The sequence below is a fragment of the Numenius arquata genome, chromosome 8, assembly GCF_964106895.1.
Source record: "Numenius arquata chromosome 8, bNumArq3.hap1.1, whole genome shotgun sequence".
Classification (NCBI taxonomy): domain Eukaryota; kingdom Metazoa; phylum Chordata; class Aves; order Charadriiformes; family Scolopacidae; genus Numenius; species Numenius arquata.
In genome coordinates, this window is record NC_133583.1 from 10,114,952 (window position 1) to 10,141,502 (window position 26,551).

The 26,551-nt window shown below is 35.8% G+C and overlaps 1 protein-coding gene across 2 annotated transcripts in view; it reads left to right on the top strand.

Moving 5' to 3' along the window:
• CFAP20DC (CFAP20 domain containing) overlaps window positions 1–26,551 on the top strand; it is a 69,838-nt gene that overhangs the window by 13,628 nt on the left and 29,659 nt on the right. Inside the window, exons 5-12 of one of the 2 annotated variants that reach the window (XM_074152322.1) lie at window positions 4,025–4,139; window positions 7,002–7,158; window positions 9,818–9,982; window positions 13,244–13,406; window positions 14,567–14,712; window positions 15,272–15,418; window positions 20,473–20,804; window positions 25,728–26,141. In XM_074152322.1, the coding sequence (XP_074008423.1) occupies window positions 4,025–4,139; window positions 7,002–7,158; window positions 9,818–9,982; window positions 13,244–13,406; window positions 14,567–14,712; window positions 15,272–15,418; window positions 20,473–20,804; window positions 25,728–26,141 (1,639 nt within the window). Of the gene's footprint in view, window positions 1–4,024; window positions 4,140–7,001; window positions 7,159–9,817; window positions 9,983–13,243; window positions 13,407–14,534; window positions 14,713–15,271; window positions 15,419–20,472; window positions 20,805–25,727; window positions 26,142–26,551 lie in introns of both variants that reach the window. The other variant, XM_074152321.1, reaches the window with a different exon arrangement.

Below are 26,551 nucleotides of genomic sequence, written 5' to 3' on the forward strand. Positions count from 1 at the left end.
TTGATAAACTTCTAGTTTAAGTCATTTATAAGGAGACAAACGCTTTCATTTTAAGCACAAGTGAGCCTGGTAAATGAAGCATCCCTTCAACAGTCCAACATCATTTTTTTTAAAGTTCATTTTAAGCCTTGAATTTTACATTAACAAATGTTTATAAATTATTATACATACAGAAGCAAAGTGAGTAAGTAATCTGAGAAGATGAGTTTATCTTTGCTCTTGGGTAGTTGCTACCATTTACTTGCAATCTCACTATCGTTACCATTGTGAGGAGAATAGTCAATCAGAGTTGAGGATATAAAATAAAATTGAAAATTGAATTGGAAGGTAATTTTACTTTCAAATGGTTTGCAAATGTAGATGTTAAGTGTGAAATGAATGCAGTTAATGACCATAGCTGGGAGAGTTATGCACCTGCTGATCACAGGAATATTATTATAAATGAGGTTGATTTTCCTGTTGACTACCTCATTTTTCTCAACATGGTCTCATTACTTTTCTATCACATGTCTGACCCTTAGATATAAATACTCAAGCACAGACATAATAAAAATACGTTAACTCCTATATAGATCTTTTTTTAATGCGTCTTTGAAAATCAAGATGTGTGGTGCAGATGTTTCTCGCCTTTGTAGGTTTAGCATAGGTTGTGCCTTTTGATAACAGGAAAAAAAAGGTTGAGTTTCACCACAAGTACTCTTGACTTATTTTACAAGTGAGAGTTCTAATGTTCCAACTCCCATTGTCTAAACTATTTCAGAAAAGAGTTTCATCAGACCCTTGGGTTTTTGTTTTCTTGTTTTCCAAGAAGCAATGTAACTGAAAAATCTGAAAGTTACACTAACTCTTAAATAATTATCTTCTCCCAGGAAATAAATTATTTTACCAAATTTTAAAGCCATCTTCTTTCTCCAATTGTGCCTGTTCTTCAAATGTTTTACCTACTTTTGCTTGAAGAATATAAATATTTTTATTACTTTAAATTTATTTACTGAAATAAACTTTAAGATTCTTTAGGTGTGATTATAACTATATATCTAAGGTTTGCTGCTTCTTTACAGCATACATACCATCACAAAACCATCTTATTTTAGACTTACGCACATTTCTATCAGACTCTGTCATGTATTTAGATCTAAATGTATGAGTTTAGGATTGCACTTCAGAATGTAACTGAGCTGTACATTTACTAATGGCCTTTTTATTCCTAAGGTACCTAATATTTTTCATGAGGGAGAAAGATAAAACTATTCATATAAAAATAAATAATAAAATGTAAACATGTTGAACTAATACTTTAAAGTGAACTTAAGTTTTTATTGCTAGTTCTTTGGAGATAAACACGACTAAGTCTAGGCTCCTATTGCTTTGTTGTAGCATCACTTAAAGGAACATTCTCCATTGAGAATTATGCAGTTTGAGTTTCAGCAGGAATAGTATTTTTATTTGTGTTTCAGCACTCGGGTTACTGCAACTACCTGGTTCCTCAGCACAGTTGTTCAGCTCTATGCACAACCAGGAGATCTAGGGGAGTTTCAAGCAACCACTACTTCAATTCTTTGAAGTCCTTCACTGCCTCAATTTCTTAGCACTTCTGAACATCAGGATTTAAAACAGAGTTGAGAGTTTCTGAACTACATCCATAGGTTTTTCTTCAAAGGGCATATGGGAAGCAAAGTGATGGATGGAACTAAGCCTTGATCTGGGGCACAGGCTTAGCTATGCAGCGAACTTTCTGATGATCTTGGGTTAATTATTTCACATCTTGCTTAAACTTCTTCCAAAGTAAGATCAAGCCCAGGTCTTATGATAAAATCACTTTTCAAGGACTTGATAGTATTATTCATCCGTACATAAATATATTTGCAGCTGATACCAATATCTGCTATGTTAAGTGCTAACAGTGGTAAGGATATAACATTCTTCCCCCCAGCACAGTAGTGAAATTTCTGCCTTTGAAGTGTATGTGATTTATGAGAGTAACTGCCAGTCTTTCAAAATGAAACAGCTGGTAGACTCTTCCACTTTTTGATTTGCCCAGCTGTGTTATGGGGATAAATAGATTAAAGGTCAGATTGTCTGCAAGGGAGAGGAAGAATCAACAAGTTCTGGAAAGTTCATGGACTTTGTTTGCTTTGCATGATGGTCTTAATGACTATGGGGAAACAAGAAGGTGCTCCTATGTTTTTATCACCTCTACTAGTAGATAGTAGAACCTTTTGATGTTTACATACTTACAGGATATTTTATACTGTCCTTGGTTGAATGCTTAAATTGCCAAAAATAGCTAAATTATATAACTTGCTCCAGAGTTAATGCACTCCTAAGTTAACCTAAGGAATCCGAAGAACATATCAGGGTGTTTATTTGCAAATTTTGGGTGACAACATTTCATTAGTTAAGCTACAAGTAGTCCTTAGTAATGAAAAAGTGTTTTCAGTAATAACAATAAAATAAAAAGTCTGCAGGGCAGTCTCACAATTTTAAAGTAAAGCCCAGTATTTAAATGTAATGATTATGAGTAATTATTCTTAACAACACTAAGTAGAGACAGAAAGTTGTTTACTGTAATTATTTTTCATCTTCTCAGAGGGGCTGCTAATTACAGAGGAACACCCATCTGTTAGAAATAAGCTTGTTCAAAAATAATAGGTAAATTAATCATTATTTCTGCATACAGAGTGCAGCCTGTGAAGTAATGTCTGTTCTCCAGTATAATAAGGTAGGATGGCTGGGGGATATAGAAGTTGTGGTTTAACCTCAGTAGGCAACTGAGCCCCACACAGCCACTCTCTCGCTCCCTCTACAGTGGGATGGGAGAGAGAATCACAAGGGTAAGAGCACAAAAACTTGTGCATTGAGATACAGACAGTTTAATAGATAATGCAAAAGCTGCATGTGCAACCAAAGCTGAATAAGGCATCTGCTACTTCCCAGCGACAGGCAGGTGTTCAGCCAGCTCCAGGAATGCAGGGCTTCTTCAAGCGTAGCTGTTAATTGGGAAGACAAACACCATAACTCTAAAATTCCCCTCTTCCTCCTTCTTCCCCCAGCTTTTATTGCTGAGCATGATGTCATATGGCATGGAATATCCCTTTGTTCAGTTGGGGTCACCTGTCCTGCTGTGTCCCCTCCCAACTTCTTGTGCATCCCCAGCCTGCTCACTGGCCGGGCAGTATGAGAAGCAGAAAAGGCCTTGCTGTGTAAGCACTGCCCAACAATAATGAGAACACCTTTGATATCATCAGTGTTTTCATCACAGATCTAAAACATAACACTCTACAAGCTACTCTTAGGAAATTTAACTCTATCCCAGCCAAAACCAGTACAGGTGCTCACAACACTTGCAGGAAACAATATAAAAATGAGCCTCTCTGTCAGTTTAAAGGAAACCTAATCTTTGCGATCGTAGCTGTGGTCTGAATCTGTTGAAGTATTCAGACTCAATGTCCTTGGTGTCATTGTGAGATGACCTGAATAGTGAGCAATAAAGTTCTGTATTATAATTGACATTTGAAGATATGTGCTCAGGAAGTAAAACAGATAATCAATGTCTTGTGACTATCTTTAAGCCAACAGTCTATATAAAATGACAGAGGCATTTTTAGGAAGAGAAAGCAAATAATGTTTTTCTAGTTAGCAAGTGACAGTGCGTCCCAAGATAACACAAGCTTAAGGGGCAGAAACAAGTGTGGTTATTAAAGGCTACGGGGTTCTCAGTTCGTACAAATTGAATTCTTTCATAGTCTGAAGGGCTATGGAAATCTAGTGAAGAGTATAGACTGTTGAAATAAAATTAGCATGTAAAGTGATTTTATATGTGCAGGAATATAGCCACCAAGTTTGTATTTGAGGAAGAAATCTCATTACTTATCTTGCAAAAGAAGTAATTCTTAAATTCCATGTTTGCTATCACTGACATAAAAGTTCTGCATATGAATAGTTTTTTTGTGATTGCCCAAAGATACTGGATTATTGAATTGACAAAGATCTGTTCCATTCTCTCCTGCTTTTTCTTTTATAGGGTAACTGATTTAGGAAATATTAAAAGAAGATTGTATTTATCAACGGTCCACAAGGAATTGTCTGTAACCCCTCTGCATGCAAAAATTCCTCTGTTTATGATCAAGCGCAAAATAGTAGGTACCTTGGGAATATTCTTTGAACTTCAGTTGAGCACACTTTATCAGAAATGTTTTATGTATGTTTATAGACCTGTTGAAATTACTATTTGGTTTAGAATTCAGTTCCTGATGATTCAAGATACATGTTTATGTCCCTTCTGCTGGATGGTATCAGAACCGCTTAATACAACTGCTCTTCTACCCTTCTTCTAACATTAGGAGTTCATTCCCATTTTCCCAGATTAATACTGTTTGTGATGTGTTTATCTCTCACTTCTGCTGTTTATTCAGTCTTTGTTAAGTTCTGTGTGTCTGAGATACTTCTTCTTTATAGTGCTTCTGTTCATATGTGCCTTCTCTTTTAGTGACCCTTTTATTATGTTCACTGGAGCTGCAGGTAGACTGTAGCTGATGGCTACTTTCTGTGCTTGAGGTTCTTCCAGATTCTGGTTTATATTAAACAATATATATGTCAAACTGATGAAAATAAAACAATAGCCATTAGCTTCTCCCTGTTCCCCTCTCCTACACCCAGCCACAACATATGGTAATAGCTGTGAGGATACAAAACCTGATGGTTACCATATAACCTTGTAAAGACTCAAGTCTGGAATCCTGCTTTAGAAAATCATTTGGAGTTGAGAACAGTTAGATTTCAAATAACTTAAAATGTAAGTATGCACCAAGAGAACGAGATAACGCTTAGTATACTAAGCGGCTGTGGTTTTAAGGCTAGACATGAGAGAGAATATTTTACAAAATCTTCTGAAGTTATGATTTCTTTTAAGATAGTTTAGGTGAAGACATCTGTGATAATTTTATATTTCAGGAGTTTTCTGCTTTGTGGTAAGAACTTGTTGGACTTTTTTCAAATTAATATGCATCAGATCATACCCCTAAAGTTGCCATTAATTCAAGAGCCACTAAAATGAAATTATTTTTCTTCAGTATAATTTCAGTTAGTTGTCTTGGTGTCAGGCTAACACAAATGTTTCAGGATTAAAGTATGCATTAATGTACACCAAGTTAAATTCAATCAGAATATGAACTTCACTTATGTGTTTTAATTTAGATAGTAAAACATTAATCAGAGATCTGTCTAAATGCTCTGATCAGTTACAATGTCAAAATATTTTAATAACCTTAATGCTTGACCAACCTTAAAGAGTAGGTCTGTATTTCTTAGTGTCATATCTGTCGTCTTTTAAATTATTATCTTTCTTTTTATTGTTGCTTTTACTTAAAGGAGAGAGTATGCTGCTTTCAGTGATAAGATAGATATTTTACATGACTCTGCTATTTTAACTTATTGTATACACAGACTGACCATTATTATCTGTATGATTGATTGTAAATAAGGTTATAGTATGTTGTTTGTTCTATCAGTAGAACATAGTTTACATTTTCATGTGCTAGCTTCCTGTATTGTAGTCTTAGAAATTATGCTATTTTTCAACCTCAGCAATAGAAATATCAGTTATAATTAAATATTGCATTTTCCTTTCCGTTGCTTGGTGCCTTCAAGACAAGTATTTCCTTCCAAATTTCAGACTTAGAAGCTGAACAGTAATATATGCACCTATTTTTTTCTCAAAAAATATTTGCTATTTGACATTTAGAAACTAGTACTTTTACGTTGACTTTATAAGAAAATAAAGTATGTACAATCACTATGTCTTAATATTCTTCTCCCTTAATAAAACTTCAACCCACTGGTTATCTAAATTTTCCACATGAGTAATCATATCAAATATATTGCAGTTCTGCAAATTTCATGAAAACGGTTGCATTTCTCCTTGAGGCCATCTCTGTTTTTTTCCCAGTTATAGAAGATGTGGTAGCATCAGCTCATCCGTCAATAGATATCCAAATCAATGAGGAAAAGAATTTTCAGGAACACCAAAACTATGAGCATGTGGTTTTAAACATCAGAGATGCTAAATGGAAAACATAAAGCCACAAGAAAACATGTTTTATGACTTCCTCTGCTTGTCATACTACTTGTTTTATATGAAACTTCTTTTTTTTTCTAGAAGGGTAATAGAATGTTCCACAGGCAAAATAGACACCTGTAACTATTTATTTCCGTATTATAAAGAACAGCAATATACAAATGTTGAATTAAGTGGAAAAAATTTGAAATAGAGAATTTAAAAGAGCTACAAGAATAGCACAGGAGAGTGTAGCATGTTGATGTTAGTGGTCTTAACAGTGTTTCCTGAAACAAATGGAATAATCATCTAATGAGAATTAAAACATGTATATAAGTAGGGTCTTTAGCAACCTAGGCAGTATTCATTATCTGATTTGTGTTTCAGAAACGTCTTACCAGGAATGCATAACATTTATTATAAATAAGTAGATTTAAGATGTTACAGTACACTGGGTCTTGTCAATACTTGAAATTTACCTGATAATTTTCAGTGTGGAAGGGCTTCAGGCTTTGGAGAGGTCCTGGTTTTTTGTGAATCTCAGAAAGAAATCATCAAAGAATCTCCAATTATAGACTTTGGAGCACTTAAGCTGCTGGAATTTTAACTTATGAAGTTATATTCAATAACAATTCCTTTTTCCCCAGAAATAAATGTAGTTTTTACTTGGAAATAGCTGCAAAATATATTGTGGATATGCTAGGTAACAGAGCTCACTTGGGCTGGCAGTCGGTAGGTCATATGTACTGATTTGCTTGTATAAATAATTGTTCTAAGTGCAAATACAGCAATATCTCTTTTATTATCAGTGTTGCACATTGTGAATCACAGCCTGTGAGAATCTAATACTCCACAGAGACTTCAGTTATAGAGAACTACATGCTAATACTTTTCTGCAATGATTAGTGTTTGGATTTTATTAAAGAGTATTGTTTCTCTTTTCTAGTGGTGCAATATGTGTATTGACTTGGTAGCATTCACCAGTGAAATATTCAGAGGAGCTGTCTTCCAGTCTTTGGATGGAATTATTATTTCAGCTAACTGTAAACTGAGGAAGATCTTCACTTTAAAATCCAAGCCTCAAGATACAGCTGAGGAAGATGGTGTGTTATAATTACTGTTTAGTTTTAATCATAACTGTTCATATTAAAAAATCAAAAGCTTCTTAGTCATCAGATTGGCAATTTGAAAGATCATAATTTCATGAAAATTAAAGTGATAGTACAGCATATTAAATCTGCTAGTGTTAGACTTTAGGCAAGTAATTAGATATATGTACTCCTCTGTTTTAAGCATTGGCAATTTTGTCACAAATTTTCAAGTAGAGAGCTTGTTTTGATGTGCGTATCTTACGCTGATAGGAATCAGGTTTTGGCCAAGACAAGAGTATTTGAAATGAAAGAAAAATACTTAAACTTAGCAGCATTTACTGTTTGTTTGCTTGATTTGGGATGTTAGTAGCTGATGAAAGATTTCTTCTTAAATAATCCAAAAGAAAACTATAACAAAACGGTATTATATGAAACAGAAGAATGAAATTATCATAAACACCTGTCTGTGATCTTTAGTCCATTTATCCTAATGTGTCCTTTTTCATTGGGAGAGTAATATTGGTCGTGAGAGGAAAAATGAGATATTAAATTTGTAATAGAGCAGGATATTGGTCAAAGGTTTACCAGTCTCCAAACTAACGTCATAATCCTGAATCATTATTTTCCAAGGTAGAGGACTTCATTCCTCACTGATATTTGCAGTAATAGAGGAAGAATTGAAAAACACAGCTGGCACTTTCTTATTTTAGAGGAAGCCTAGGTATAGTTCATCTTCAATTTCATTCAAATTTTCATTTTGTGGCTTTTAAAGAACACACCTGAAGAAATGGTTCTAGTTTCTGAAGGAGGGATAGTAGGCAGTATTTTAAATGTAATAAAATGTATCTTCCATTTGGAAAACCTAAACCAATAAGGGAGAGGATGCGATCATTGTGATTACTCTTTCTTTTTTTTTTTTTGTTGGTGATGGCGGTGACTACAGAGAGAATCTGGTAAAGTCTCAGCAGAAACTGCAGTTAGAGGCCTCGCTGCCTTTAATTTAATCCCGTTGGTGCATTGTTTTATCTTCTTCCATTCTAAACAGTTTTTAAATGTGTGTAAATGTTCTAAATGAGTTCCAAAAATGTAGTTAACATAATGAGCAGACAGCTTTAATAAACTGTGTGCATGGTAAAATACTACATTTTTAATTACTGGATTATCAATTCTATGATTATTACACAGCTGGTGGGCATTAGAATTTTCTGTGTGCTTATGAATTTCCTTATCTAGGCAAGTATTAAAATTACGTTACAGCTCAAGGTTTGGCTGTATTAAAATAATTCTGTACTTCATACCCAATTACAGAAAAACAATAGTTTTTTATTATTATTAATTAACTTTAGTTAACAATCATGATTTGATAAAGCTTTTTTCCTCTCAGATGATTGGACCAGTTAGTTGAGCTCCACTGAATGCAATGACGTTGCAACTTGCAATGAGGGTCGAGTTCTTTGCTTAAACCTCCTTGGTGGTGAAGTAGTGATTTCAAGGTGCAATGTGTGTGTTACTCTTTCTTAATAGCTCGTGTACAGTATGTTTTGCATTCTTAAAGTGATGGCAAGTGGAAAAGAGAAACCACATATACTAAGAGATTATTTCTGTATGAGATTACTGAGATAGAAGAGGAAAGAATTCATCTTCTCTGCCCTATGATATTGAGGCATACAAGCTTGATGTATACCTAGTTTCTGGTTTCCATAGTAATCCCGAGGTTACGTATGGATTTTTTATCGCTAAGTATTGTCTTACAGCAGTGAATAAAGTACCAGCTTGGTGAAAAAAAATGGTTGCTAGCATTTATCTTACTTAAATATGTCCTCTACTGAAACACAACATGGCACACTTGAATTTTTCTATTAGAGTCTCAATACTTGAGCCATCATTTGTGTTTGGGTTCAGGGTTATGTTTTCCTCTTTTTATCCTTGGAAAAGAGGCTAATATTCATTAGCTTACTATATTCAAGTCTTACAAAATTTGGAGTGAATTTGCATCAGAACATCAGGAATGGTTCTGAGGCTGGGTGCCTTTCTTCATAGACAATAACTTTCATAAACTCAGTCTATATTGATTATCAAAGGGAAAACAGAGACGATCAGATAACATTCTACTAGTGCCTGGTGTCACAAGAGTAGATAGATTGACAGGGTTTTAGTTTACCATAAAAGTGTAATAGCATCCAAAGTTTGGAATCAAAGCTTGTCCAATTCTTTATTTGCGTATATGGGATTTCTGTATTTGCTACTTCACTCCCACTGATATCAGTGCTATTTTCAGATGTTCATTTCGTCTGAAAAATCGGTATATCAGTACTAGAATTAAAGCTGAGCTGTAATAAAAATTAACTAAATGTCTTTTGTGTTTCTGTTTTGCTTGTTCACTTGCCAAGTCAAAGTTGGTTTACTGTGACTATTCCAGCCATTGGTGCATATTTCTTAGTTTAAACACATTCCAGTTTTTTGGCCTAAAAAATACACAATATCATTTTGAAATGCACATGCTTATTGTCTTACAAGTGATCAATTGCAGCAAATTTTTCAATTTACTGTAACCTATTAAATTGTTATAACCATATGGACCAAAATATATGTAATCTAACGAATAATGTAAGGCAAATTTAATTCCATTGTGTGATCTGAGTGAAGTAAAGCCCATGTTTTTTGATTCTAGATACGTGTGTTGTTCCATTTATGCTATATGAGCCCGCAGATGTTATTCCTCGAACCTGCCAGCTAAATACAGATGTGCCACAAGTTACACAATTGCTGAACCTGACTAAAATTCATAAGCCAGAAATAAAATGCAGCAGAAATCCACTAACAGTGCAAGAAACAGGTATTCTGTTGTATTAAAATACTGTGATTAAAATCCTGATCTCTACAGTATGCATACAAATAATGTGGGGGTTATTTGCAAAAGTGCATATTAAGAGTTCCAGTGTCTTATAATAAAACATGACAACTCTTGCACAGCTGCAATATCATGAGCACATAGGGCATATGTCTGTTCTATAGTTTCAGAGATCTATGTGCAGCCTGAACAATTCTAATTGAAGTGTGGGATTTACAGTAACAGTATTTGAGGTATGTCTTCTGAATGTGCATTGAAGTGTGGCTGTTCTGTTGTTACACTTCCTTTTAAAGTACGTTTACATTAATGAAACTCTTCTAACAGTCTGACCGTGCCCTCAGTTTATACTCTGAAAAAGGAAATCTTGTCTTACTGGTGTCTTGGAGTTAAATGAATGTTTCTGTAAGCTAGAAGATAATAAAATGTATAATTTAGACCTTGACAGCACTGCATAGAAGAGGTTTATTAGAGAAGCTAGGCAGTCATGTGCCAAGATACAAACTTTTGACTTGGATAAAAACTAAGAGACAGAAAGCAAACAGAGGATCAAATTTTAAATTTTTATAGCTGAAGGCTAACAGCAGGAGGCCTCAGAAGTTGTTGGGTTTTTTTTGTTCTAGGCTCTGTGTTGTGTCTTATAGTTATGAATAATCTCAAAAGAGAAGTGAATAATGTGGGAGCAAAATTTTCATGTGATACAGTTACTAGATTAGTAAAGAGCGGGACTTCTTATTCTGTAGATTCATTTGCAACAGTATACATCCTGGAATATGTGCAAGCACTTCTTAAAAAAGAGGGTTTTAATGGAATTTAAGATGAGAATATTTTATATGCTTTGATTCATGTCCTTCATGGAGAACTGATAATTTTGCCACTTTCAAAATGCTGAATTGATTGTTATTTTCCTTTTAAACTTGAGAATTACCTAAACATCTTATTGCTAGAGCTTATAAAAAATGCCCAGGTGAAATCCGTCTCTATAGGCACCCTCTTTCCTCTACTCTTGTTACATTATTATTGGTTTCTGAATGAGACCCAAGACTAAGCCTTTAATTTGGCCCATATAAAATTGCAGTGTCTTACTAATGTTTTTATTTTCACCTTACTCTGTTACTACCTTTGAGTCATTGATTCATCACACTAAACAGGGTAACAGAGCGTCTTTTGCGAAGGAAGTAGGTCTGAAGTAGCTTAGAAGTGGGTCTGAACAAGCAAATTAGATGAAGATGTATTGGAAATGGATTCTCTCTCTGTGTAGGCAATGTTAGAAGTGGTGCTGTAGGTAAGCAAGATACATTTTTATTCCACTTTTTTTAGTACTTTCTCAGTCTTGAGGATTCTCATCTTTAGCGTTTGAATACTCATTTTCACCATTTCTGTTAAAATGCTCTGGAAATACATGTGCAAAGTATTGATTGAAGGGATAAGATAAATTACAGGGAATGATAACCACTGATGAAGATTAATACTATAAAAGGCAAGACTATTACGAACAACAGTAGTATTTAAGCTATAGCATCTCATGAAACTTAAAAGAAAATAAAGTTTGAAAGAAATATTTCTTTGAGAACAACCTTGATAATATGAAACGTTTAAGAAAATACTTTTTAAACATCTTTTCTTCTGCTTTTACTGGAATATGAAAAAAATAACTCAAAGATTTTTATCATCTGCACTAAGCTCCCTGCTGATGCTTTTTCAAGTTGTTAACTTTTTGCTCTCTTGAGATACACCGCTAGTAATGGCAGTCTTTCTCCTACAGCAGCTGAAATGACTAGGAGGGGTTTTAAATTTTTGCGTAGATATTTGCTAAGACTCTTCGTACATTTACTTATTTAAATTACATTCAGCTGTTTTTTACATACAAGTAGCATTTTTGTAATATTAAAGGGCAAATAATATTTTTGGAGTATTATTGCCCTACAAGTAGTCAAGCCAAAGTTCTGCTGTGAAGTTCAATTATAAGTTTGCTTTTGAAATAGCAGAAGAAACACTGGAATTCAGTTTCTCAGTGACTGTATTCAAAAATCGATTCTTCTTGGCTGGGTTGTCAAAATACAAGCAACTATAAAACTTAAATGAGTACAATAGTGTGTATGATGTAACTAAACAGAAAAATGAATGTTCATTTAAAACAAGACTCCCGTTTTACCATCTGGACTACAAAGATATATAGCTGTTAGGTATATATAGTAAAATAATTAACGATAACATCCCTGACCTGCATGAAAATGAAATGCCTTCAGTTTAAGGTTTAATCTTTATTTTCAGTCGCATTTTATGAACATAGCATGCGTTCTTCCAGACATGCTTTTCAAATTTCAGAAGTTGGCTGCCTTGAAAATGGAAGCTTTGGTATGTTTAAGTACATTTTAATTGGAAAATATTCTTTTTATCCGCTAAACTTTGTTTATTTGATAATCAAAAGCCAAAATTATTTTTAGTATCATCCACTTTTAATTGCACATTATTTAATTATGCCATCAACACAGTTATGTGTAGATGTAAGTAATTAATTGCAGTCAATTAATGTGTTCATAAAGACAGATTTTCATGCAAATCAGCTTTTATAATTGGAGCTAACAACATCCCAAGGTAGTCGGCAAATTAAAGAAATTGATGTTAAAGCAAGACAGGTCATCTAATCTTGTGAAATGGCAGCTGTTAGCAGCAACCAAATGTCACATCAGGAAAAAGGGAAGAAGGTAATGACAGAAAGTGGCTTCCTTTATGCTTGTTAGTGTTCAGCCCTGGTAATGTAGTAATTCAAAAAAATAATTTCAAAAAGCAAGCTACATGTAAATAGTTCTGCTCTGAGTTGTGAGTGATACCTTGACATTCTTGCCTCAGTTTTCTTGCTGTTATTTATTTATTCTGTTATTTATTAATTAGAGTTGGTTTTTCTTCCTGTCAGAAGTTGGATTTTCATTGAAGTTCTAAAGAAATCATGCAAACCATTTTTTTTTTTGTTTATAAATAGCCCCTTCTTAAATAGATCTTTAAAGTGAGAAGATTAGATATGTCTGTATAATAGACAGTTTCTTGCTTTTATGTTAACACAGTTTTATAAAACATGTGTTTGCTATTCCTACATATTTCTAGGGATTGTGCTATAAAGGAACATACTTTTTATGTATGTTAAGTATTCATAATTTTTTTTATTTCAGTTGATTTGAAAAAAGTATTAATATTTATTCTTTGAAAGTACTGTAACATTTTTTTTAACTATTATTTTTCTTAACTTAGGTAGCTTGGTTAATAGAGGACGAGGCAATACACGCATCAATAAAACTCAGGATGTATCACATATTGCTTTCGGATCAAAGATCCTTGGGCCACCTCCATCTTCAAACAGAAGAGTCAGTACAAGGGGATCTGGAGAGGTAAGAAGGGTTAAATTACAACAAAAGTGCTGCCACTCCTACAAAGGAAGAGATTGGTAAGCAGAGGAGACACACTAAAGGGTTTTTTTCAGGACTGGCGTGAGGCTGTCTGGAGTACTGTGTTTGGTCATGGACACCCAGTGTGAGAGATACTGTAACATCCAGAGGAGGGCAAGTAAAATGCTTGGGTGGCTATAGCACTTGACATGGTTTGTTCAGTCAGCAAAAGAGAAAGCTAAAGGAGAATCTAGTTGCTGTTTTCAACTAATGCAGGACTGTAGAGAAGACAGGTCTTCTAAGACAACAGGCAGCTCTAACTGGGTATAACGGTAATAGTGGTTCGGTACTGGAACGGGGTCATAGGGAGATTGTGGAATTTCAAAACTTTCAAAGATAATAAAACTTGACGAACAAGCTGATCTCATTTCAGCATTAGGCCTAAAGAGATCTCTTCCTGCTGAAATTACTCTGTGATTTCATATAATTATTTTCTGATTTTTTTTTTCTAGACTGGTAAAATTTGTGTGTGTGTTTGTAAACATTTTTTCTTATGATGAAATCTGTGACACAGAGCAGAAATTCTGCATTTCGATATGCTCTCGGTGGGTGATAGTGAGCCATACAGTAGTTTGTGTGATGCTGTCATTACAGTGCCAGGGAAAGCATCTGATCTCACTCTGCCAGCAAACAATATGCAGGTTTTAGGAATCTGGTCAGGACTACAATTCCCAGTTTAGCACTGTGAATAAAGGATCTGGCCAAAGGAAGTAGACTCTTCTATAGGAAGTCAATTGAAAGCTAAGATGTAAAATGAGATTCCTTTCTCCAAAGAAGAAAGGACTCCTTCTGAGGTCTAGAATAGCCACAAGTCTCACTGTTGGTTTTTTTTATCTAGATAGTGAATTTTAACTTTTTTTTCCTTTGCCTTGTTTTCCTTTTACTCAGTGAAAAAACCCCTGCCTGTTAGTAATAATAGAAGATACCGCACAGAACTGTGTCTACCATGAAGTTTCCTGAAAAGACAATATTTTAAAAAAAAAAAATTGGGAACACTTATTTGAAAAATAAGCTTAATTTAAAATGCGCATTTACCTTTGAGTATTTTGAAAGCTGTTACATTTTTATCTTTCATTAAGAAAATAACGTCTTTCAAGGTAACAAAGATCTGCAGTAGCAAAAGTACTAGATCATGCCGACTTCAAAGTCCAGGAAAGAGAACTGAATCCATACAAAACATTGAGAGATTGGAGCTATCGTTCTCACCATGCAATGATTCTTCAGATCAAGGAGGCAAAAGAGATACTTGCCAAACTAAAGAGCTATGTCAAAATGGTAAGAGCATAAAGCAAAGAATATGTAAAGAGTTCACAAACTGCCAAAATTTTTGCATGATTTTGACTTCAGAATGTAAGACCTAATTCTCTGTTTTTCTAATCCTTTATCTACCTTGTTAATTACTGAAGATGTTCATATTAAATCGTGGCATATTCTCCTGTATGAGCTTGAATAAATGCTCATTCTCTCTGCAGGTATTCCTGTTGTAAGTGTTTGAGCCAGGGATCACCACGTGCTGGCAGTAGCCACAGGTTATACATATATTCCGCCTTCCTTCATGCTGTGTATATAACAGGGCTACTGCAGTGGTTCTTGATTATTTTGCAGACTTTTGCAGGCGTGTTTTTTATAACTTTTACGGTTTGCCCTTCTTCCATACCTAGTATTAAATTTTTACTTTCTTGTGACAGTCATATCTGCTGCCATACAAGATTCCTATGCTGTTTGGAAGGTGTTTGTATCCCAGGATGATGCTGTTTTTCCATGCCTCAAGTAAGAAAAGCACACGATATGAGTGTTCACAGGCATTTCATAAGCTTCTGGGTTTGTGTTTCAGACCCTGCAATTCAGGCTCAGAAAACCTCTGAGATTGGAAGAGCAGATTTTCAGCTCGCTTCACCACAACAGCCATCAGCAGACAAGAACAGTCATACAACGTTATCTCTAAAAAATGCAGCCAAAAGCACATGGGAGATAACCACTGGTATGGTGCTCATTTTATGTTATTTTTACATCTCAGTTATGTGTGGTGTGGAGAACTCTCTGCTGTAAATTTCAAAAGACCCAGAAGCAGTTCATATAAAATATAAATGTCTCTGTTGTGGGGGATTATGTAAATCAAACACCCTGCAACAGAATTGCTTTTGAGCATTGATAAAGATTTGCAGGATTAAGGAGAGTACCAGAGCAATGAATGGATAAAAAAAGAAAAATTCCATGCTCATGATTAAAGGGAAAGAACTAAAAATAATTTATTCTTTAAATCCCTATTAAATTTAATGCTAAAGACTCCAAACATCAAATGTACAAGAAATGTTACTTGTCCCAGATGGGACAAGTAATTTAGGATTGAAATTACAGTACCCATGTAATAATATCAAGGGTATTTGGGGTTTGTTTTTAAAATTCAGTGGTGACTTTTTTTTTCTTGTTCACAGAAAGACACCTCAGCTTATGTTTTTTTCCCTTCCAAACATATCTGCCAAAAGGTGTGGATATTTTTTGTCATACAGTATCATTCAGTTTTCTTGCATGTGTCTGGAAAGTACATTATTGTGGCAAAACCAGCCCTTGTCTCTATGAAAAAGTAGTGTTGCGTTCTATTAAAAGGCTTGACAAGTGCTAAGTGGGGTAGTGGGGGTATGGGGTAATGACTTCTTTATCTCTGCTGGTGATGTCCTTGTTGATGCAACCCAGCATCCCATTGGCTTTCTTTGCCGCAGCAGCACCCTGCTGACTCCTATTGAGCTTGCTGTCCACTAGGACCCCCAGGTCCCTTTCCACAGATCTGTTCCCCAGCGGGTAGATCCCAGTCTGTGCTGTGCTCAGAGCTCAGCTGTCCCTCCCAGCTAAGCTCTGAGCAAGCTGAAGTTTGCCTTTCTAAAATCTAAAACCTTTGTCTTCGTACTAACCTTCAGCATGCTCAGCAGGATCCCAAACTTCACAATATTGTGATTACTGCAGCAAAGGCCATCACTTACCAAGATATTACAAAGCAGGTGTTCTTGGTTTGTGAGTAGCAAGTCCAGCAGTGCTTCATTCCTGGCTGGCACATCTAACGTTTGTATGGGGAAGCGATCCTCTAGGCGTTCCAGGAACATGATGTGAGCTGCTCTATTTTTCTTCCAACAAATGTCTGGGTAGCTGAAGTCACCCATAAGAACCAGGTTCTGCTGCCGCAAAGCTTGCTTAAGTGACCCAAATAACGTTTCATTGGCCTTTTTGTCTTGGTTTGGGGGTCAGTAGCAGATGCTTACTGCGAGATCCCCTGTAAGATCTTATTACCTTAGATGTTAGTCACTGCTTTTCATGATAATATCTTTTAGATCTATAATAGAGCTCAAATCAGCATGTCTCCTGTAGTAGGTGTGCAGTACCTTTACAAAGGTAAGTTAAGGAAGGGAAAAAATAAAATGAGTGAGCATTGTTTATAGTTTGCCAATCTTATTTATGCAATGCTGAAACCATTAAAATGTTAGGCTGCAATTAGAAGCTTTAGCATAAGTCTGACTGTGTAGAAGAGCTAATTAGATGTTTAGGTGATCATTCTTGCATTTATCTTGTTTGCTGCAATGTTGTGATTACATAGTAATTTGCATATTTTGCGAAGAAGATACTGCAAATTGTTCATTACAATTGACATGGAAATGCTGAGTTAAAAAGAAATTCCAGTATAGTTTGTGGTGGAGAGATAATAGGATTTGGTTTGGTCCAAAACACTCTGGGTCTTTCGCTTGTAGACTGTTAAAAAATGCTACACTGACTATAGGTTACAGCACTTGCTGATCTCCACAGCCAGCGTAAAATGTCGTCTTAAAGCCTTACAGACTTTTCTGTCTTCCTCCTGCATATTTCATTAAGAATAATACTGTGGTATAGAAACCAATATTTGCATTTATCCTGTTACTAACCCAAGTATATTTCTTCAAAGTCTCTGGCAGCAAATGTTGTTCTTTACAGAGAAGGTTAACCTAACAAAGCAGAATATCCAGGCTAAGTACTATACAGATACTAAATCTTTCGAAGTAGGTCTTTATATTTCTGAAGTGCTTTTGCTCTAAGTAAGATATTACTTTACTCACAATGGTGAGTAAAAAGTAAAGTTATGTGTAAGAAGTTTTTGGATGTCTCTGTCGGAGCCAGGAGTCAGAAGTTTAAGCTTCTAACTGCCTCCTCTTCTCTAAGCTCTTGACAAAAACTGTTGCTTAAGGTTTCTTTTTTGTATTTTGATACTTACTTCAAAATTGACTTAAAAATCACAAAACCCAAGTGGTTTAACACCTTTTTTTTGCTTCAGAATTCATTATAAAATGACCTGTGCAAATTAAACAGCAACAACTACATTAAAAGTCATTTGAGAATGAGAATAGAACAGATGAGACTGCAGTTAGGGAAGTCGGTTGTTACTTAGTCTGTAGGCCATAATAAAAATAAAGCCACTCCTCTGTGCTCATTCACCGTCCTTTGTGCATAAATATTAGCAGATTCTCATAAATTGGGTTGTACGCTAAATGTATAACCATACCATAGAGGGCTCGTTACAGTGGTCTGAACTGACAGTGCATATTTGAAAACTGCAACGACAGCATGCTACATGGCAAATCTGATTTCATGATGGGGGATGGAACGAGTAGGTGCAATCCATGAATGTACAAGATGTGTCAAGTCCCTACTTTTCACTGGTTGCTAGTACAAACTACTGTTTAGGATAATAGAATCATAGAATCGTCCAGGTTGGAAGAGACCCTTGGGATCATCGAGTCCAAACATCTACCCTACACTACAAAGTTCTCTCCTATATCATATCCCCCAACACCACATCTAAACGGCTCTTAAACACATCCAGGGATGGTGACTCAACCACCTCCCTGGGCAGCCTATTCCAATGCCCGACCACTCCTTCTGTGAAAAATTCTTTCCTAATGTTCAGTCTAAACCTACCCTGTTGGAGCTTGAAGCCATTCCCTCTCGTTCTGTCATTAATTACCTGTGCGAAGAGACCAGCACCAACCTCTCTACAGTGTCCTTTCAAGTAGTTGTAGAGAGTGATGAGGTCTCCCCTCAGCCTCCTCTTCCTCATACTAAACAGTCCCAGCTCCTTCAGCCGCTCTTCATATGATTTGTTTTCCAGGCCCTTCACCAGCTTCGTTGCCCTCCTCTGCACTCGCTCCAGCACCTCGATATCTCTCTTGTATTGAGGTGCCCAAAACTGGACACAGTACTCGAGGTGTGGCCTCACCAGTGCTGAGTACAGGGGGACAATCACCTCCCTACTTCTGCTGGTCACGCTATTTCTAATACAAGCCAGGATGCCATTGGCTTTCTTGGCCACCTGGGCACACTGCCAGCTCATATTCAGCCGCTTGTCAATTAGAACCCCCAGGTCTCTTTCTTCCAGGCAGCTTTCCAGCCACACTTCCCCAAGCCTGTAGCGCTGCTTGGGGTTATTGTGGCCCAAGTGCAGAACCTGGCACTTGCCCTTGTTGAAACTCATACCATTGATTTTGGCCCAATGATCCAATCTATCTAGGTCTCTCTGTAGAGCTTCCCTATCCTCCTGGGAATCAACACTCCTGCTTAACTTGGTGTCATCTGTGAACTTGCTGATGATACACCCTATGTCCTTGTCGAGATCATCAATAAAGAGATTAAACAGAAATGGTCCTAACACTGAGCCCTGAGGCACACCACTTGTGACCGGCCGCCAGCTGGGTTTAAATCCATTGAGCACCACTCTTTGGGACCTTCCAGTCAGCCATTGCTTGACCCAGCGGATCATATGCTCATCCAGGCCGTGTGAAGCCAGTTTTTCCACGAGAAAAGCTACCATTAGCTAGTAAAGCTACCAAACTCTAGTTATCTTCAGTAAACTGGAAAAATCACAGTAATCCAGTGAGAAGACAGCTGTTTCTCCTGGTGCTCTCTTCTTTCTTTTGCCTTCAAATATTGTGGTTCAGACTTCCCTCCCACCCTCATCCCAAAGCTGCTGAATCTGCCTGAAGAGATAATTATCTCTAACAAAACCAAAAGGAATAGAATACCATGGTAAATTTACTGATTTCTGTGATGGCAAGCATTTTATTATTGCAGTGCTACTTTATTATTACATCTTTAGTGTTTTTTTTTATTGAGGCTTTTTTAATATGGTTGGTGGTAACTTTGTTTTATGGAGCCAGGAGGTTTCAAGACGTAGTGAATAAGCCACACCACACTACCTTTAATGAAGATAAGGGAGTATAGTATACTTGAGCAATTCTCCTTTGCTTAGATGCTATTTGATATTGGTTTTAATCAATCAAATTGACATTTTTTTCTATACCATCATTCCAAACAGTAAAATATAAGTTAACAATAGGAGTATAAAAATGGCCTTTTCATGTTTATCTGGCGCATTCAATCTTTAAATCCATTTCTGTAGTTTATCGTTTGTTTTAAAATTGGCAGATTAGTACTGCCTGTATTCAAGGAAACTTGGTGAAAACAGATATCTTCATACATTTTTCATGTCACACTATTTTTCATCAGAACTGTAGTTTGAAATTGAGATCTAAACCATAAGTTCTAGACATAAAAGAAAGTGTAGAATTTCAGCAATGAAGAAGCAGCAGATTGTAATGTTATGAACTTTCCACCAACTATATGTGGTTATTTTTTTTAAATGTCAGCCACAAAAAAATGCCTATAGAAAAAGATCAATAGCCGAACTTAATAAAATTGTTTTCCTAGAATGAAATTCAGTTGAACAGTCTCAGATCTTAACAGCTAAATAGTTTCAGATTTGCAAATTGCTGTCTTGCATGTCATATATCATAGCCTGCGGATTTTTTGAGCTGTGATCTGGAAATGTTTTGATTAACCTTGCCTCACTTAGAAAGCAGCCTGATCTTCTTCCTTGCATCCTCATCACTCTTACAACTGTATGAATCTGATAAGCAGAACGTTTCCCTGTTTGGTGTACAACTTCCAGAGAAGACTAGAATGATCAGGGTAATATACCATTTACATATTTGGCATTAAAGTAAACATTGTATGTTCCAGATGAATGGGTGTTTCCAGAAAGTTTCACTGAGAGTATTCAGTTGGATAGGAGTGAGCAGTTCATAGCTACTGAAGATTCAGCCTGCCACAATTTAACCTCACCACAGAATGCCTCTGTTGAACATCACAGCAACGAAACAGGTGATCACCAAGTGAATAATAAAGAGATTTTCACATTTTCATCAACACCTCGATCAGCGCCTCATGGGAAGTCTTCATATATGTCACCAGAATGTTGCATTTTCCCTTTGGATTTGAAGCAGGACAGTAAGAGAGTACATGGGAAGACCCAAATTGAAGATAACTTTCAAGGAACTGACAGCAGTGGAGAGGTAGGCCACTTTGTATGTGTAATTCTTGATAAAAGTAGTCTTCATCCTAAAACTCCTAGGATGAGATTCTGTCTCCAGGCTAGACAGAGAGGATAAATCGTCTTTTCCCCATATACCTATAGGTAGATTTGTCTTTGTCAGGTTGCTGTGTCTAACTGGATACAGGAGTGAAAATGCAGGTGTACCCTCTGTAACAAGTGGACAAAAGTAATGTAACTCTGTCAGCCCCTGTGCTAACAGAGAGATGTGAGGATCATGCATCATTACAACAAAAAAGATTTTAGGAAAGCCTGCATCATAGATTCGAGTGAGATTTAAGTCCGTTATGGTTGAGCAAGAGTGCAGTAAATAAGGCTTTATTGTGCCATTTAAAACTGTAAGCAGGAAGACTGTTTTGCTCACTAACACTGTTGAAAGTGAATTAAGAAATTTCAGCTTTTTTATGTCACTTGATGATTTGTATTTCTGCTTTATATCCTGAGTTGTGTCAGCATGACCAACTTTAATTCTTTTGCAATGTGGAAATCTTTCAGCAATAAAATCAATCATAGAATGTTTGAGTTGGAATAGACCTTAAATATCATCTAGATCCAACCCCACTGCCATGGGCAGGGACATCTCCCACTAAACCAGTTTGCTCAAAGCCCCATCCAGTCTGGCCTTGAACACCTCCAGGGATGAGTCATGCACAGCTTCCCTGGGCAGCCTGTTCCAGTGTCTTACCACCCTCATAGTGAAATTTCTTCCTAATATCTAATCTAAATCTCCCCTCTTTCAGTTAAAACAGTTACCCCTTGTCCTATTGCTACATTCCCTGGTGAAGAGTCCCTTCCCATCTTTCCTGTAGCCCCTTTAGGTACTGGAAGGGGCTTATAGGTCTCCGCAGAGTGTTCTCTTCACCAGGCTAAACAACCCCAACTCTCTCTACCTGACATCTTAGGAGAGGTGCTCCAACACCTTTCATTTTGCAGTGAAAAAAAAGAAATTTTTTTTTAAACAAATATATCAGCTGATACTATATAGAAATTCGCCAAATTGTCAATGCACTGAGTAGTTCCGTTATGTCATTACAATAACTGCTAAAAGTTTCTACCTTATGAACATTCTTTGTAAAGATACGTCTCCAAAGCAGTGTAAAAATGGCAAACAAAAATTTCTGAAGACGTCCCAAACAGTAAAGGCCATGCTATGATAAATGAGTGAAAATAAAGTGTCTTTCAAAACACAGTGCATATGGCAAACTTAACTGATGCGTTTATAAATTTATATAATCAAAAGCTTAAATGAATCATTAAAATTTACTGGTACTTAAGCCTTTATTCAAGAAGGTAGCAAACTTTCCATGCCAACCTTCCAATCACATTCTGTGATTGTCCTGCCCCTGAGATCCAGTGCCAAGTGCACAAAGAGAAAGCAGTAGCCAAGTACTCCTGCTTTTACAGCACAAGAAAAACCTTGGGGCAAAACTTTAATGTCCATTCTAGAGGCTTGGTGTAAGAGAGACTGATAGAAGATCCCTATCTTCTTTACAGAAGTTTTAAGGTATTATTTAAACTAAAACCACCTCTTAGACTGTATGCCAGAGATGTGCTAGGGAACAGCCTTTGTTTCATTCATTATCTTTGGATGCAAACTGCACTAAATAGTATCAGCACTGCAGCTGGAGATGCATTAGACTTACAAAGGTAGAAGATAATTACTTTAAACAAGTCTACAGCATGCTAACAAATTATCAAGAGGTTTTTTTTCTCAGTCTAACTACTACATTAGTAATTCATAGTTAAGCCTTTCTTTCACGTAAAAGAAGTTACTGAACCAACAAATTACTTAGCAGTCATATTTTGCCCATATTCATCCTCTTCCTTCTAGAGATACATTCTGTGTCGCCTCTTGAAATCAGCCTTATACTCATAAGCCTGGATACATGTTTACTCTTCAGATTGTTCTACTTTGCATTACTGAAGTAAACTAGAAAAGTTTTATTTAAAGCACTGAAAATTCAGGAAAGAGGATCCTGGATCAGCTGTGATAGCTGAACATAAGACTGCTAACCTAATATCTACTTTAGAGCAATTTAAGGTATTTTTGCAAAATTACTAAAATTCTTTAGCCCAACCATAATATGTTTCCCAGTTTACTTCACTTATATGACAAAATATTTATTTTACTAAGTTATGCTGAATCTTACAGTGCTTTTTAAAAACATACGTTAATTTTACATGCTGAAATAAGCTACGTTGTTACAGGTTTTCCCACTATTATTGTTTCTCATGATCATTGTATTACAGCTTTCTTGGAAATTAGAATACATTATGTTTGTGTATAACACATGGATATGTACACACTCTTGAACTATATCAAATAAGATAAATATCTCAACCTACAGTTTAGGTAATTGCACGTGAGCATAAATTGCCTTTGTCCAGGAAAATATAAGTAAAACCTAGTTTTTAATTTTAAAAAAAAAAGATTTTGGATATCTTTCTAGTTTAAATATCTTGGACTGGTAAAAAGTCCAAAAGTTTTCCTTGTTTTTTTTATGTCACCGCATTGTGAACTCAAAAATTACAGTTAAAGGGGCAAAATCCCAGTTTCATCCTAGTCCACATTTGAAGTTAGTGGAGCTGCAAAGGAGAATTATATACTTTTTTATTAAATCTGTGGAAAATCAGTATTATGTACAAAAAATATTTTCTTAATTGTAAATTATAATAGCCAGGTTATGGATCAGAATAAATTTCAAATAATTGAACATTGTCTTTCATTCAACATTCTTTATGTTGAATACATTGAGAGCCATAAGATATGCACAATAAATGTGCTAGAATTATACAGTTTATGTAGCTTTTGGCTTTTGGGGAGGAAATGTTTCAGCCCACAAACTGAAAACAGCAAGTATTTATAAATTCCCTTTAGTGGTTACTAATTAGTCCTTGAAATAGTTCAATGTGGTTATTCAATTATCAGAGTCAAATAATCAGTAAAGGATAAAAATTGCTACTTCTCTTGGAACCATTCACATGAAGTGACTTATTTTGTAATTATGTGAGTGTCCATGTTTTCAGCTCAAATTTCTGTCAGAGAATTTGTATAATTAAACTTTTCATTGCAGCATTTATGGATTCTGTCAAACCTAGAGCAAAACCAAAACTCTTGCTGATTGCAAGAGGTGTGTGTCTGAGGCAGGTGTGACCAGATGTCACATAGTGCTATCAAAAATGCTGTTTTAAGTGTAAGAGGCAAGTTCATCAGTGAAGCCTTCAATGAAGAAATTGAGAATTTTTCTGTTCTTTTACAGTTCAAAGAGTAAAGGAATAAGATTAAATAAGATAATGTATCCTTGCAAAGGCTGATAGATAATTTCACTCTGATACCTTAGTATTAAAGCTCATTGTACAAAGGGACTATAACCCATCTGCTCCTAGTAGGTGGTCCTCTACAGTCATTAGGATGATCTTCCTAAAATTACAACCCAGCAAGAGCAATCAGTTTTATGTATCCAGAACTGCCCATCTGCATGTTCTTTCAAGGAATACAATACAACAGTGGAAGTGCTTGTTCCTCAGGAAAATCATTCTCATCTTCAGTTTACATATGCTGCACTATAGTTAATCAAGCAAACATTATTGATGCTTCTGGCACCATTTCATGATTTAGTATTTAACAGATTATTCTGGAACCTAAATACATATGGCTGAAGAGGCATGGAAAGGTGGAAGGGATTTAAGCTTCAGATTAATCAGTTATCCATTTATGTCTAATGTTTGGGGAAAAAAATACAGTGTTTTTTTTCCGTAATCTTTCATCTTAATTTAACCTGACTTGGTATGGGTTTCTAGTATGGATTTTAAGGTAACTTACGGCAAATAAAAATCCATGAATAAGAGGGAAATGCAGAACTGTGTTTCAAGGAAATTGCAAAGTGAGAGAATAAAACTATAAACTTCCAAAACATGTATCATTAATAAAATTGAGGGATTATTTTCTCGAATGTGCGTTTCATTCTGTGTAATCCAGTCCTGGACTCGCTGAAGTCAGTAACGAACTTGGATCACTTGCATTTGCAGTAGGACTGAACCTTGGCTATGAGAGACACTGAAGATGATATTTCAATGTCTTATTGAATATTGTAATATATACTGCCTTACATCCAGTGTGGTAGCATATGGCAAGGACCAGCATGATGAGATGAAGGTGACGCCTCTCGTCCTTTCTTCCTTGAGAATAAGAACATTGAGGCAAACACTAGATGCGCTTCCCCATTGTTTTTCTTTCCACGTGCTCGGACTTGCTGTTTGTTGTTGAGGTGGAGTAAGAGTGAACGTCATACACTTGATTCATGGAATATTTTGCAGAGACATTGTTAGAAGCATGAATACAAGATTAACAAACTAACCTTCAAAATTCTTAGACTATATTCAAATGGTATTGAATATGATATTCAGTGATATTACCAGAGGTGAGGAAAGCCATCTCAGCAGGAGTTATTACTTCCATGTTTAAGTTGAACATGCGCTATGAAAAGATGGAATATTAATAATTCAATGCAAAACATTATTGTTGTGGAGTTTTTGCTTACTTTTGGTTTACAATTGTAATAAATTTTATTGAAATTATGATTATCGTGTAACACAGGTTTGGGAAGTTACTAGCATTCTAAATTTGGGCCAACATTCTGAAAAGTGTAATCTTGTTTTCCTCTACTCCTCTTTCTACCTTCTACTTTTCACTACTTGAGATGTAAGAGTATGTTTGTGGTATACTCATTGTAGTTGCCAGGAAGGGCAGCTGGTTTTCAGAGTCCTTGCAAATTTAGAATTAGGCAGCAGAGATTAAATAGCCATTTTGAAATTTTAAGGTTACGTAAAACTGTATTGTGTGATGATGAGAGGGAATCGCTCTTGCTTTGTTTCCTAAATTTAGGATGACAACAATGAATTCATCCACAGTACTGACAGCCTTGAGATCAGCCACAGCTGGCAAGAAACATCTGAGTCAGCAGTTTTTAAAGGGAGCCCATTAAAGATTATGGCATGGGGAAATGAATACTGGAAGAATAAGGAAGAGAGCAAGCATAATCTCGAAGACACCATCGTATCAAAACCACAGAGTTCCACTGTGAGAAAAACAGATTCTGTTAGCTCTCAGAGAAGCTTAAAGCCTATCCTTTCTCTTTCTCCAACTGGAAGCAAATCTGAATTCTTTAAAGTAATTCCAGATGAATCTGAAAAAACTGAAAGATATGAAGGAGTTTCTGATAAATTAAAACAATCCATCAGTAAAAAATCTCTCAAGAAAATCTCAAGAGAAAATCCATGTCTAACAACGCAGACTTGTGTAAGTGATTTTTACTTTGGAATTAAATTATTAGATTGTATAGAGAAGCTATATTAGATATACCCGTTTGCATGAATTGAGAAATAATAACTCTTTCATCCAGATATATTCTGATTTCATCACAACAGTATTTACTGAGCTCAGTCTGTTGAAATTTGATTTCGTAGGTTTTTGTGGCACACAAAATAGTACACCCAATAAAACAGAAATCACAGAGGTTTATAGATAAAGAGATGTCATTGAGCAACTTACATTTTGGAAATATGCGAGTTAGAAAGTAGTTTCGGGCTGAAAGATTACAGAGGAAAATTGAGAGACTTTGATATATTAACAAGTGACAATAGAAAGAGCGTTAATCTAGATACTTCATAGTCACTCTGTGACAGCCCTGCAAAGTAATAAATTATGTG